The 13177-nt window shown below is 38.4% G+C and overlaps 1 protein-coding gene across 19 annotated transcripts in view; it reads right to left on the reverse strand.

The window, feature by feature from the left end:
* Positions 1–13177, reverse strand: part of FGGY (FGGY carbohydrate kinase domain containing) — a 326148-nt gene that overhangs the window by 105581 nt on the left and 207390 nt on the right. For all 19 annotated transcript variants that reach the window (XR_011325680.1, XR_011325679.1, XM_069788599.1 and 16 more), the window contains one exon: positions 12988–13076. Coding sequence is in view for 17 of the 19 variants with exons in the window: in XM_069788599.1 (XP_069644700.1) it covers positions 12988–13076 (89 nt within the window). In the remaining 2 variants the exon portion in view is untranslated. The remainder of the gene's footprint in view (positions 1–12987; positions 13077–13177) is intronic.

The raw sequence follows: 13177 nt of genomic DNA on the forward strand, positions 1-13177 counted from the left end.
CCAATATATTTAACCCATATCACAAAAACAGCGATCTGGTACTACCAATCTCTTTACTCAGGGAAGTTCCACGAATTGGAAAGCGAGGGAACTGCAAGACATGCTTGGGATTCAGGCTACTTATAAGGCACGAGTAGAAGCAGCACCCTCACGTCTCTCTGACTGGCAAACCTACACGAAGGCCCTGACCATTAAACACGCTTTTAGTAGTTCACCACACAAGCCTGTATTATCCTGACTCTTCCACCTCTTACAGCAAGGTCCACAGAACACATTTTGGAGACCTGACCAAGAGGGCAGAAAACACTGCCACAGGACCGACGGCTCTCTTTCCCCCCTCCCACTTGTGAAGGAAAGAAACCCAAGCTTGGAGAAGATAATTTCCGACTCTGGGTCTCGGGAATGTGACAATCTTTTTTATTACCTCCACCCTGGTCCATTAATAACATTTTTATATGCATCAAATTTACCCCAAAACCAAAATGAAAACAAAATTCCCTAGAATATCTTAAGCAAAATGCTTAAGCTAAAAAAAGGTTGGAGTCCAAAAATGGAAAGATGATTAGGGAGGTAGGTGAAGTTGGAACGAAACAATAATAAAAAGCCCTAAGAACACATCATATATTCATAGTTCTTGAATCATTAAGGCTCTGCATGACAGCTCTCACAAGCACCGGTATGGCAAACTAACTGACTTTTAAGCAGGAGTGAAAGTGGTTAAGCCCTAGGACAAATAATTTGAAAATCTCAGCACAAGTCTGATCTCAGAGAGTTTAAAGGAATGCAGACTGCCCAAAAACACAGCAGCTGTTTGTTTTTTCTGCCACCTTTCCAAGGTTCATGTCTGGAGTGAGGATAAACAGTTCTGAAAAAAAGTTATGTGGAGTTCAGACTTTAAGAAAATAAAACATCAGACTAGTATTTCTTGCAGAAAGATTAAAAAACCCCAAACCTTAAATTATTCAGCCCTGGAAGTTTTCAGGTGGAGCTCTCAGGAGCAGAGAGGTAGATGGCTTGAGGCTTCAATATATTAAAATGCTTTCTCTAAACCAGTCTGCATTTTCAAAAGCTTGGCCTGATGTGGTTTTCTTGAGCAATATTCCTCCAAGCAGAGTTTCAAATTTAATAAGGTAAAACTGTATTCCCTATTTTATGCACACGTGTGTACATACACACATACATAAAAACAGAGGCCCTTTTAGATAAACCAACAAGTAAACAAGATAGCAGATGAAGACTTTGAGATCAGCCTGAAGTGATTTCCATCAGCACAGCAGATATCATAGTTACAAGATAATTTGTGCTATGTCATTTTGGGCATAATTCTTTTTACTCTCCCTCCTCCTTTCTCCCCCTGATATTCTGTTTGTGCCAAAACAAATGAGCATCTACTTTAATTAATTAATACGTCTCTTGATAGGTTAGGCAATTAGAAATCTCTTGACTCTTAACATATTTAGTAGGTGTAACTTTCCTTTGATCCACATTTAAAGAGACATAACCTGAAAGAGTTAAGAGGAAATTTACTTAGATTACCAGTGGAGCGAAGTGGTATAAATAAGGGCTGTCTGTGTTGTTACAGGCAAGTCAGAAATAGCAGGAAATTTCAGGCACCATGTTGAGATTCAACATCTGTTTATGAACTGTCCTTATACACAAAATGAAGAGTTGTTACAGGACAAAGTATACAAAACCAGGAAGTGTGAAACCAACTGGAATCCCTCCAGAGAGCTCTCCCATTATATTCATACCTGGTGTTACTGGGGCATCAGCATGAGGGAATAGTGACCACTAAAGAACTCTAATTTGTCTTTGAGATACACATTCAAATTATATATATCATGGACAAGCATTACCCAGTATGACATATGAAAGATACTATTTATGAAGGGCAAATACAAAGAGGTATCAACAGTGTAACACACTCTTACACATTCCCCATTTTCCCTTCTTTATAGGGAGATGAAAGCACTATGCAGCATCAGCCTCGCATACAGATGCTGTGTTCAAGGAATTAAGGACAACATCACACCTACTTTTTCCATTAAGACAGGAAGCACACTGAATTTGCTTCTTGAAACTAAAATTATATCATAATATTGCTTTTTCTCAAAAGAGCCTTTATTAGATACATTATATACAACGACAAACCAAAAACTCCCAAGTACAGCTTCATGGAGAGAATCTTAGAAGATGGAAACTACAGGAAAACAGTTTTCTGTGTATTTTGTGGCATGTTCTCCCTCCCCCCCATCACTTTTAATTAAATATAAAAACACCTTATTGTGCAGATCCAGCCTCATCCCTCAGAAGAAAGAAGTTACCTTGGAAAATTACACTGGAAGAAAAGGAGAGGAGATTATCTTAAAAATTTCAAACTACAGTGAATGAAAGTTGGAGTTATTTCCTTCATCCTAACAACATGTACTACATACACATAAATGCAAGTGGGTTTTGAGGGCAGGGAGGGCTCTGAATATAATAGGCATATCTCTCTTTGCACATCCTTGGGTAAGTTTTTCCCAATCAACTTCTGCAGTATGAAGGGCTTTCCTACTTTGTTTCCCACTTTGACAAAAATTCCTTGTGCGTGGGTACTAGAGGCAGCTCCTAGGCCACCTTCCACAGACTCCCTTCTGCTCTAACAAACAGCCACTGGCATGTGGAGCCTGGGAGTGATGGCAGGAGAGCCACAGCTCTGGGCTCTGAGCTGACTGCAGCCTGTTTAGTAACACAGGGACAGGCTCTCTGAGGAATGCTTGTCGTTTCCAGATCCCCACTCAGGAGAGTACCAGGCTACATCTATAACAGAACACCAGCAAGCCCATAACTCAGGCTGACAAATCTGAGAGCACTTGAACTAAAATAAAGTGGACAAACACAGGTTTTAACTTAGATTTGCAGCTGTAGAGGCAATTTAAAGCTGAATGTGAGCAATCTGAGCCAAATAAATATATATAAAATCCAAATATCATCTGAAGCCAGCTGATATTAAAAGATAAAATAGACAACTTCCCCCCTTCACTTTAAAATAAAACTAACAGCCATGGTGGAATCTGGAATTTCAACTATCCTATCCACAGGAGAATTAAGTTTCCTATGCATGCAGGGTCTGACAACCAATAAGCATAACTTCGGTCATCTTTGCTGTATCACAGTGCAATCATTATTGCTTCATCTGTTTCTCTCAAGTCAGACAGTCAGAATCCTACCATCGAAATTTAATTAAAGAAGGTAGTAAGAAAATAAACAACCTTTCTTGGACTGTCTTTGATTCCATAAGTACATATACATTTCATCCACTGAAGACTGAATTACAACCTTTCATCTAATGAGCAGCTTAATGGAATGGCACTGGAATAAAGAACAGGGGAAGCAAAAAACAAATCCTTGGTGATTTCATATAACACATTATATATTTATATAATATTGGGCTCACTATCTGGCAACATCAATTCACAAGCTACAGTGGAAGTGTTCACTATCTCAATGTAAGTAGAAGGCATAGCCAGGCACTTATACCAAATCAATAGCCAGATCTTACTTATAGTTAAAGCAGCAGATGGTCTACCACAATGAAGAAATGACAGAACACATATATAGAAGTGTCTGCTTTCTTTAGACACATTCTTGAAAGCACTGTATCACTAATCTAAGATTATTTTTATAGGCAGATAACAGGTCAAGCATAAAAGTACACTATTTTAAAGGTTACGGAGTTGGCAAAATTGGTATCACTGCCATGGACAAAGAATCATTTTCTTTTGAAGACTTCGTTGTCAGGTTATTTACATTTCACAGTTAAAAGGCTCCTCTCTGGATAATATGAATGCTAAAACAAATAAGAGAAAGTCCTATGTAAGCTAATGCTACTTTAAAGAGATAATGTAAATCAACCCTGACACCATCAGTGTCATCCTAAAGCACGATGAGAATTTCCAGTGAAAGTTACTAACATTAAACAGATTTAGATAGCCAGCCAACAAAAATAAAGCAAACGTGTAAGTAAACTGCCTTCCAGGCCAAGACTGTTGTTACAGCCATGTATTACAGCAAAAGGGATAGGAGGAACACTCTAGTGGTGAAAAGCATTTGTCTGGGAAGTCTGGAGGAAGAATTGGTCCAGAATAAATAATTTATAGCGTGATCTGTGAAAATGCCTATGGAATAGGACAACTAATTCTCACCGTAAGTTAGAGAGAAAGCTGGATGCCCAGCTAAACACTTAGAAGAACGTTACCCTTCAAATTATACAGCTCTTTTCTCATATATAAAATAATAATGCCACTTTCTTACTTAAGAGCAGCATTTTAAGGCTGAATTTATTAAAACTCTTTCATATGCAAGATATTACAGAAGAGTAAAGTTTTCAAAAAAAAAAAAAGAGCTCCTTATGGAATAATAAATTTAAGTGAGTTTTAATACTTTTAATCACTATATGTACACATACAATGCGCAGACTTCATACTACATAGCTTTCTTTTCCTTCACTGGATGAGAACACTCCTGGAATGTTATTGTTTTCAGGGGGTGGTTTTTAAGAATTTACTGTGAATATATGAATTATATATGTGCACACTGAAACACTGCTGGGGCTGTAAATGACCCAGGAGTTCATAAACATGGCTATTTTCTTACCTGGTTCAAATTTATGCAAGAAAGCAATTGTTACACAGCTCTTGCTGAACAGAGATCCAATCTCACAAGGGACAAGGGCTTTGCATGGGGCTTTCTATGGTGTTTCACATAAGGAAGAGTTCAAAGATGACAGATTGTTTATAACATGCTTTGTACCATGAGGGTCTGATCCCTGATGGCGTTCACAGAAGCTAATGCAAAGGAAACATACATCCTCTGAACACCCAACCTATCTCTGAAGAGAACCAAGTTGATTGTAAAAAAAAAATTAGATTAAGAGAACTGAAAGACAACATGCTCCTCTGTGGTTTCTGCCTTGTCTTTCCTCAGAATTTAAGGCCATAACACCACAACCTCCTTCGATACTCCGCCCCCACCACCACCCCAGCTTCAGTGAAGCACAGTTATCGAGTCCCACCATTAGTTAGCATGTCAGCAAGCTGGATCTCAAAGACTCCTAGCCATCTCTTTAGAAATTTTATGAAGGGGAGATTATCTGACCCTCAGAAAAGCTAATAATTACAGTGTTCATATATATATATTGCTTCTGCACAGGATCAACAATGAAAGGGCTGTTTAAACACAGCTCCTTTGCTTCGATGGAAAACTTTGTGTATGTACCACTCATCAGCTCAAGTAAATGTTAATGACTATTATGGAAAAATAAAAGACAGAAACATTTTCTGATGTACATAGTATATTTATTTCAGAGGTTTCTTATGATGTAGGATGTTGCATTTTGAGACTGAAGAAATAAGACCTTTAACAGCAATGAATATATGAACCCTGATTATTTTTTTTAAAGCACTGGAGAATGTCTTAACCATCACACAGACACACACGCACACACACTCGCATATACATACGCTCTCAAACTACCACACTAGGCAAGATCAGAGCTTAACAGCCAACAAAACACACATTCAATCCCTGAGATCATTTTCCTGAAATAGAAAACTACATATGTTTCTCAAATTTCACATCAAGCCACTGCACAGCCCGAACTGCAGGGGAGAACAGAGCCAAGCCTGCCTTTGGCCTTGGGGGAGTAAGAACCTGAAAACAAGATGATTTCTTTCGTATCACCACATTTCTCGTCCACAATCTAAACTTACAAACACCCCCGTTTCACAGCATTTGTAGCGGGGGTTGCTTATCAAGCAGCCTTTGCTTTGTCAAATTAAGACACATCGCCTTGGATTAGTGAGACTCCCTGAGTTCAAAATGACTTCATGGTTGGCTCAGAGTTCACTGTCTCTGTGGCAAGTTGCCAGTAATACATCTACTACTGCGCCTGCCCCCAATCCTTTTCTATACTGACCTAGCTGCCTTTTTTTTAGCAGCAAATGAACACAATAGAAAACTAAGGGCTAGATACTGTCAGAGCTAATTAACAATCCTAACATCTTAAAAAAATACAATCAAAGTAGTAAATATTTGAAGATCTGAATGCAAGTCTCTGAAATGCAATGTCTCAATGTATGTCAAAGCTGTTGGAAAGGGACAATGCAGTTTTTCTTCACTGTGCAGATACAGTTAGACACTATGAAGGGCTCCTGTTCTTGTGGAAAACACATTAAGCTTCTTTTGCTAATATTTTGTAAAGGGCATTTGTACAATAACAATAGCTAAAGCTTCCTGTTTGCCTGTGTGCTTCCTGGCTAACGTTAACGAGACCTGCTAACAATTTTCTTATTTAGCACACAGCACCCTTTCAGACTACTCTGTAAACTCAAGGACATGTTGTTTTTAAATAAAAAAAATAAAATCTAACAGTAATGGCCCACATTGCACCTGCCCTTCACAGTCCTGATAACTTTTACAGCTATATGTTTCCTATTTTCTTACAATGGATCAGTCTGTGTGTCCCTGCACTCCAAAGAACATGTTTTGAATTTATTAAAAGCCTGATAGAAGTGGAATTCTCTTGTTTGGCAAAGATACCATCACAGGGACACTTGCTTTTGGCACCATGACAAGAAATCCATGGTACTTTGTTTGTCCAATCCACAACAACACCATTCCTCCCCTCCCAACCAGCCCTTCAAGATAATTCTCCCTTCTCCAGAGACTTCCCCAAACAAGACTGCAAGTCTGAAGTCTTGGGTCTCATTTCATAAACAGGACATAAAACCCGAGTGCAATTCAGGATACTGTCACCGCCACATAGGCTGCAGTGCTAATCAGGAAAGCTTTCTGAAATATTCCCTAGCCCCTGTCTTTCCAGAGAGAGGCCTAATTTTTAGACCAGGCATCTTCTGAAGTAGGCACAAAATATAAACAAGAAGAAGCCAAATGCCAGAATCCCAGCCAAAGGGTATACATTAGTCACGGCAAGCCTAGGAAGGAAGGGAAGGGCAGCTGGCCCCAAAAAACTAGTGTCTGTGCTGCTCCAGTTACCACATCTCACTAAAAGGATTGCCCAATCCTTTACAAAGACACAGGCATCCTTCAGATAATCATTTAATTCACACCAGTTTGTTTTTTCAACAGCACCTCTAAACATAAGCTCCTCATCCAAACTCTCTCTCTTCTCAAAGTTTCCAGCCTATCTGGATAAAATATTTGGTGAGGACTCCACTAACCACAGTGATGAAATACCTCACAGCAGTAAAAGTAAGCAACCTCCTAAGAGTGTATGTATATATCACTTCAACAGATGAAGAACAAATACAGGGATGAACAAGAATCAAATCCCCAGAGGTATTCAGCTGCCTAAACACCTCCAAAGATGTAGATTTAATTCACTTCTCCAAATCACACAGGGGACGTAACAGAGCAGAGACTTGAATCCAGAGTCTTGGATTCAAAAGCACCTTCCCGGCTTTAATGTTTTATTACAAACTTCTATCACTGCAACTCAGCAATGGACCAGACTCTAATTCTATTTATCTCAGCATACTCTGCATCAACCCTGCTAACATCAGAGGAGTTCTCTGGATTTAAATCAGTTCAACAGAGCCATCTCTAGCTCTAATGATAAGCAACTGGGAACAGGTTACAAATAAACTTTAAGGACTTAATCACTGCTTAACATAAAGAGTCAGCTATTTACACGTGCACAAGCCAAGGAACTAGCCTCTTTCTCGTAAATGAAAGAAAAAAAATTTGTCAAGGTATTTTCCTGTTGAAAATATACTGTATATTAAAAAGATATGACACACTCTCACACAGATATATATATATATAGCCTAATATTAGTTATCTGGTTCCCAGAAATGTTTTTTTATGAACTACAAACATTTGCCTTTCACTTTACTCTCTGTAATTACCATAACAGTATGAATTTCTTTCTTATAAAACTGATTTTGTCTGAAGAAACTCATGATCCCAAGATCTGTTGGAAGGAGATGATTTACAAAACATCCCCCCAAAAAAGTATATGAAACAACTCTGTTACACCATTTTTTCCCTGTCATGATGGCTAGCAGTTGAAGACTGACTGGACAAGTATTTCCACAGCAAAATTATTTGGGTCAACATTCATATGTGAGATAAAGTCTACTAGATAACACATTACTTTCCCCAACTATTAAAATATCTAAGTGTAATAATATAAATAAATTATTCTGCACAAATATTCAGTTTTTTCCAACTTTTTTTGGTAGTTTTGGGAGGTGGCTTATAGCATGATGTTGGACACTGTCTACCTTAATAACGTCAGCCTGACACTCTTCCCTGTGTTTCCAAATCCTCATTCACAGGTTTAATCTCTCTTTGGTTACAGCTCATCTTAAACCACATAAATCCAGTAAAGACTAGCTAATTTCCCAGTGAGTTGCTTATGACTGAAAGTGGCCCTGAAACAGATATAAACACACACAACCTTTGAGAATTTTGTGTGTGAATTCTACCCAATTTGACAGCTCAGCCATATTCTTATCTGCAATGTAATACTTCACGAGACTTCAGAAATACAAAAAATTGCAGATGTGCATCTCTGATAAGATTTCTCTATCCATAATATAGTAACCTGTAACTAAACCAGATAGGCATTTAGATTTTATTAAGATAGCTTTATCCAAAATACCATATAAAGGAAAAGTTATCAGAGGTTATAGATGGTGGGTGGAAGAGAGCAGTGAGTCACACTCACCATGAGTAAAAGTGCTGAGCCTCTGAGAAGCATTGCTAACACATCTGTGAAAAAACCAGCTCTCTCTTCCTCTCCACAACAACATTTCTGAAATAAGATAACTGAGTGTTCAAGTGGCAAAACCAGCACTCATTGTTGCAACCCTGGGGGGCAGGAGCAGGGAAGTTCCAAAGTTTTAAATTTTTTAACTAAAGAGCTGTCAGTAACATTTTTTAATGCAGAATAGTCAGCCATCCAGATCATTCAGAACAATTCAATGGCCTTTCATCAACCCAAAGTAGAAATAATAAAAAATAACTATTTTTAATAGGGAACATTACAGGCAACAATCTTCCAAGAACAATGGGAATCAATGATTTGGAACTTATCCTTTGCAATTGATGGGTGGACGCTGCTCACTGAGTTATTTAGCAATTTCAAAGACAGTAGGTAAAAATCTCACATGTTTGAGTCTCCACCTTTCAGGTAAGAAGCATTTACTGTTTATTATACATCCACTGGAAAAAACATGGCAACAAGGCAGTTCAAGCCACCAGAATTAAAGGTGAAAGACAAACGATTTCGTACTCGGAAATACACATCAAGAACTGCTTTTCAAATACTTCAAATCCTGATCTCCCACACTACTTAACTTTGTGCACTGAGGAGTCTAACTGAAGCCAAAATGACTATACGTAGTTTTTAAATGTTAAATACATACAAAATGTTTTAAAAAGCCCCTTAAAAAATTAGAGAAGCAAGATTAACAGTTTCAATGCATGCAGAAGTCTTTCCTACAAAAGTGCCCTTGGAATTGCATTTATTTTGGTAAAATCCCCATCACCAAAATAAATTTAAAAAAATAAATCTTTCTTTTATCAGGGCCAAGTTATGTATGATTCACAATGACTAACACTGTGTCTTGCCCTGTGAATAGGCTCCTTTGTGCTCAAAGGGAGAAAAGGTGTTAAGAATCTTATACTTGATAAATTCACACTTCCCTAGTATTATGAGCATATGCAGGACACATTACTTTGCTTCACCAAACTTCACGGAAATTCCCAAGAAACAGGTGCGCACAGGGGAGAGCAGAGGAAGGAAAAAAAATTAGGTTTGATTCCAACAAAACATTTCTTGTCCTTATTTTCCTGTCTTTTTCTTCCTCCTTGGTAACCCTGTAAGACATTCCACTAGAGCCAAAACAATGGGCTTAATTTTGGGGAGCACATGAAGGCAGCAAAGGAGGATGTACAAGGAACTATTTTATCTAAAATAGAAGACTCTCAACCAAAGGGTGGGGGAAGATTTTGTCCAGAAAGTCTTTTCCCAACATTCCTTTCTCCCTTACAACATTAATCAATATAATCAAAAAGTTTTTGAATAATCAAAATGTCATTTCTAAGGAAATTAACTTGCCAGTAAAAATTCAAGCAGCTCTACTTCTGAGTATAATCTTCTGCAGCTTCCTTTTTTTTTTTTTTTTTTTTTTTTTTTTTTTAAGAGAGATTCTCTGCCTCACCTCCAGAAAGTTACAGCTAAGAACACAAAGCCAAAGCCAGGCGGAACCAAGGAGATGTCATTGCCACCATACCCTCTCTTTTCATGCCTACTTCCAAAGCAAAACCTGAGTTTCACTGAGTTTAGACAGTCCCAAAGTCCACTGCGAGGCGTGACAACCTGACACCAGCTGACAGCACCACAACACTAAGTCCACAGCATTACTCTTACCCCATCCTTTTCTTCATTTCCCCACCCCCACAAACAACACTGCCCCCTAAATTAAGGCATTCATGAGGGACAGTAGACAGAAACTCTGTTATCATACTCTAAGCTCCTATACACCCCCTCTTAACTTCCTTTTAAATCTCCTGCCATACATTTTGGTTGCATACAAAGGTGGCAGAAGAGGCTGAAAATTTTAATCTCAGGAATTCAGACTGTACTCCTGTACAGGTTAGATGAGCACTAGAGAATACAATCATTAGTTCATAAGATCCGTTTGCTCTTTCACTGTTGTTAATAATATTTATCGCAACAGAAGTTCCCAGGAAGAATTAGGGTCCTACAGTGCTGGGTACTAACAACATGCCCAAGAAAACACCTGCCCTTCCCCAAAGACCTCACAGAAACTATAACCACCAACAGGTTCATGCAGCAAGCAGATGGACAAATACTACATTGGAATAGCAAGTACCAGGCATGGCGTAACTCTTGCTAGAGTTTTGTGAAACCACAGCAGATGGAAATTTTCAGGAACAAGTAAAAGGAATCTAGATTCCCCACTACTGCAGCATCAGTTGTTACCAGTGATCCATTACTTCTGCAGCTTCAATACAATCATTCATTTCCCAACAGCTAAAGAATTAATCACAGTAACACATTTTTAAGTTAGCAGGAAGGCACTGTTGTTCTTTTCCATCTGCTCTCACAAGCTACACTAGGTTGGAGGTTAAGAGAGATGGAGGGAGAGAAGGGCAGAAAGACGGATTTCTTTTATACAGTATGGTTGCCACTATTAAAAACAAGATAAGCAGAACATGCTATGAATCAGTGAGGGCTCTGGGAAGACCAGGAACTCTGTTCATAAATGCTGGAGATCCCTCTGCTCAAGGAAGGTAAGAATTCTCTTTCAAATATATCACTATTCTATTCTCTCTGAAACTACTTCCCTTCCTTTAAAAATAAATTCCAAATAATATTCGACTCAAAGTTCACATGGACCATATTCTATTTTAGCTTCTTCAGCCATTAGCACAGGATGACCATTAGCACAAGGTGAACATTTCATTATTTGCTCACACATTTTATCCTATCTATTAATCATCATCTGGCCACAAAGCCGATCTAAAACTATGTTTGAAATTCAGTTCCAACCAGGGTCCCTAGGCAAGTAACCCATCTGTAACCCACTAAAAGTGATATTTAGTCATACCCATTTTCTGGGTCATCATATCGCCCAACTACCTCAAAAAGGTTCTCTTCAGGACAGGTGGTTACTTCTTTCACATGTGACTGTGCCTAAATTTGAGGAGCGCTTGATGTGTCGCACTTTTACACTGTTTATGGGAAAAAAGGCAGTCACCATTCTCCAGCCTGTCCACCAACCAAAGGGTGCTAATTCTAATTCAAAGTCTTGAGTACTTTCACAAGATGGACACCCTGCATGGCATATCAGCTGGGAGCCTGGGGTTTATCCTCCTGAAGTTAGAGTTGGGTCAGGTGACAGGACTGCTTAGATTGCAAGATCTTTGGGGTGAGAGTCATTCTTCTGTTATATAACTCATAGTTATATGGCACACAGCAGAATCTGACTGAAAGTCCAAAGGAAGGAAGATTTGAGATACAATCTTTCAATTATCATCTAGCAAATCCTTGCACAACTAATCTCTTTGCTTTTTTTTTTCCCCCCTCTAAAGTCAAACATAGCACTTTTCTGCTCTATAATGCAAGATTTTTAACAATAGCTGTCAATCACGGAGACTAACTAGGGAGAAAGAGAACACTCAAATAAAAAGAACCGTGTCTGATGCAAAGGTATCTTCCATTTCCAGAAAGACTAAAACTATCCTGTCACCAGCTTTTATTTTAGACTATTTTTTTCACAGATTCAGCTCCACAAGCTCCAATGGAAATAACTGTGAACTGCACTGAGCTGGGGAGGTAACTGGTCCATAAGACTTTATTTTAAATAAATAACACTGTACCTCACTTTTCACAAGGACTTGTTTATCTGCAGATGTGCTTCACTTGTACTGGTCACTTTAATCAAGATTTTAAAGGGGTTCTCTCAAAGGGTTTTGTTAAACTGCTCAGCAAGTATTCTAGGATGCTTTTGGGGAGCAATACAGCTGCCTTCTTTTACAGTGAAGTGACCACTAAACAAGATTTTACCAGATCCCTCCCACATGGCAAAGAAGTGTTTTCTTCCAGTTCTCAAAAAGGTCAATAAATTTGTCAACAAAAACAGATTTCAAAGAACTGTTAGAAGCATATTTCACAGTAACTAGAGCAATCGTATTTATGTTCCAAAACGGAGTACAAGACCAATTAACTGACACTTGTAACAACATACTGTATCTGTGAATTACACTGCTCACAGGAACAACTGTGTTCAGGAATGCACAATGGAAGCAGGAGATAGGTTCAAGATGTTTTGGAGCAGGCTGAAATACAGACAGATTTACATAACAGCATGTCCAGTCACAATTAATTAAGGCAGAAATATACATAAGAAAATAGACAAAGACCAAATCATATTGTTATAATTAACATACCTTGCAGTGACACCTGTGGCTTTCCAAGATAAGAAATCCGGAAGATCAAAGAAGTAGCCTGCCTTCTCCCAACACGATTCTTGCAAGTTCTAACAAAAAAATTTTTAGAAATGCAGGTATTAGAGGCCAGGCATGATCATGTCCTTATTTTAATGCAATTAAAAACCCCTGACATTTATGTAAAAATGAC

This window comes from Haliaeetus albicilla, chromosome 8 (genome assembly GCF_947461875.1).
Source record: "Haliaeetus albicilla chromosome 8, bHalAlb1.1, whole genome shotgun sequence".
Classification (NCBI taxonomy): Eukaryota; Metazoa; Chordata; class Aves; order Accipitriformes; family Accipitridae; genus Haliaeetus; species Haliaeetus albicilla.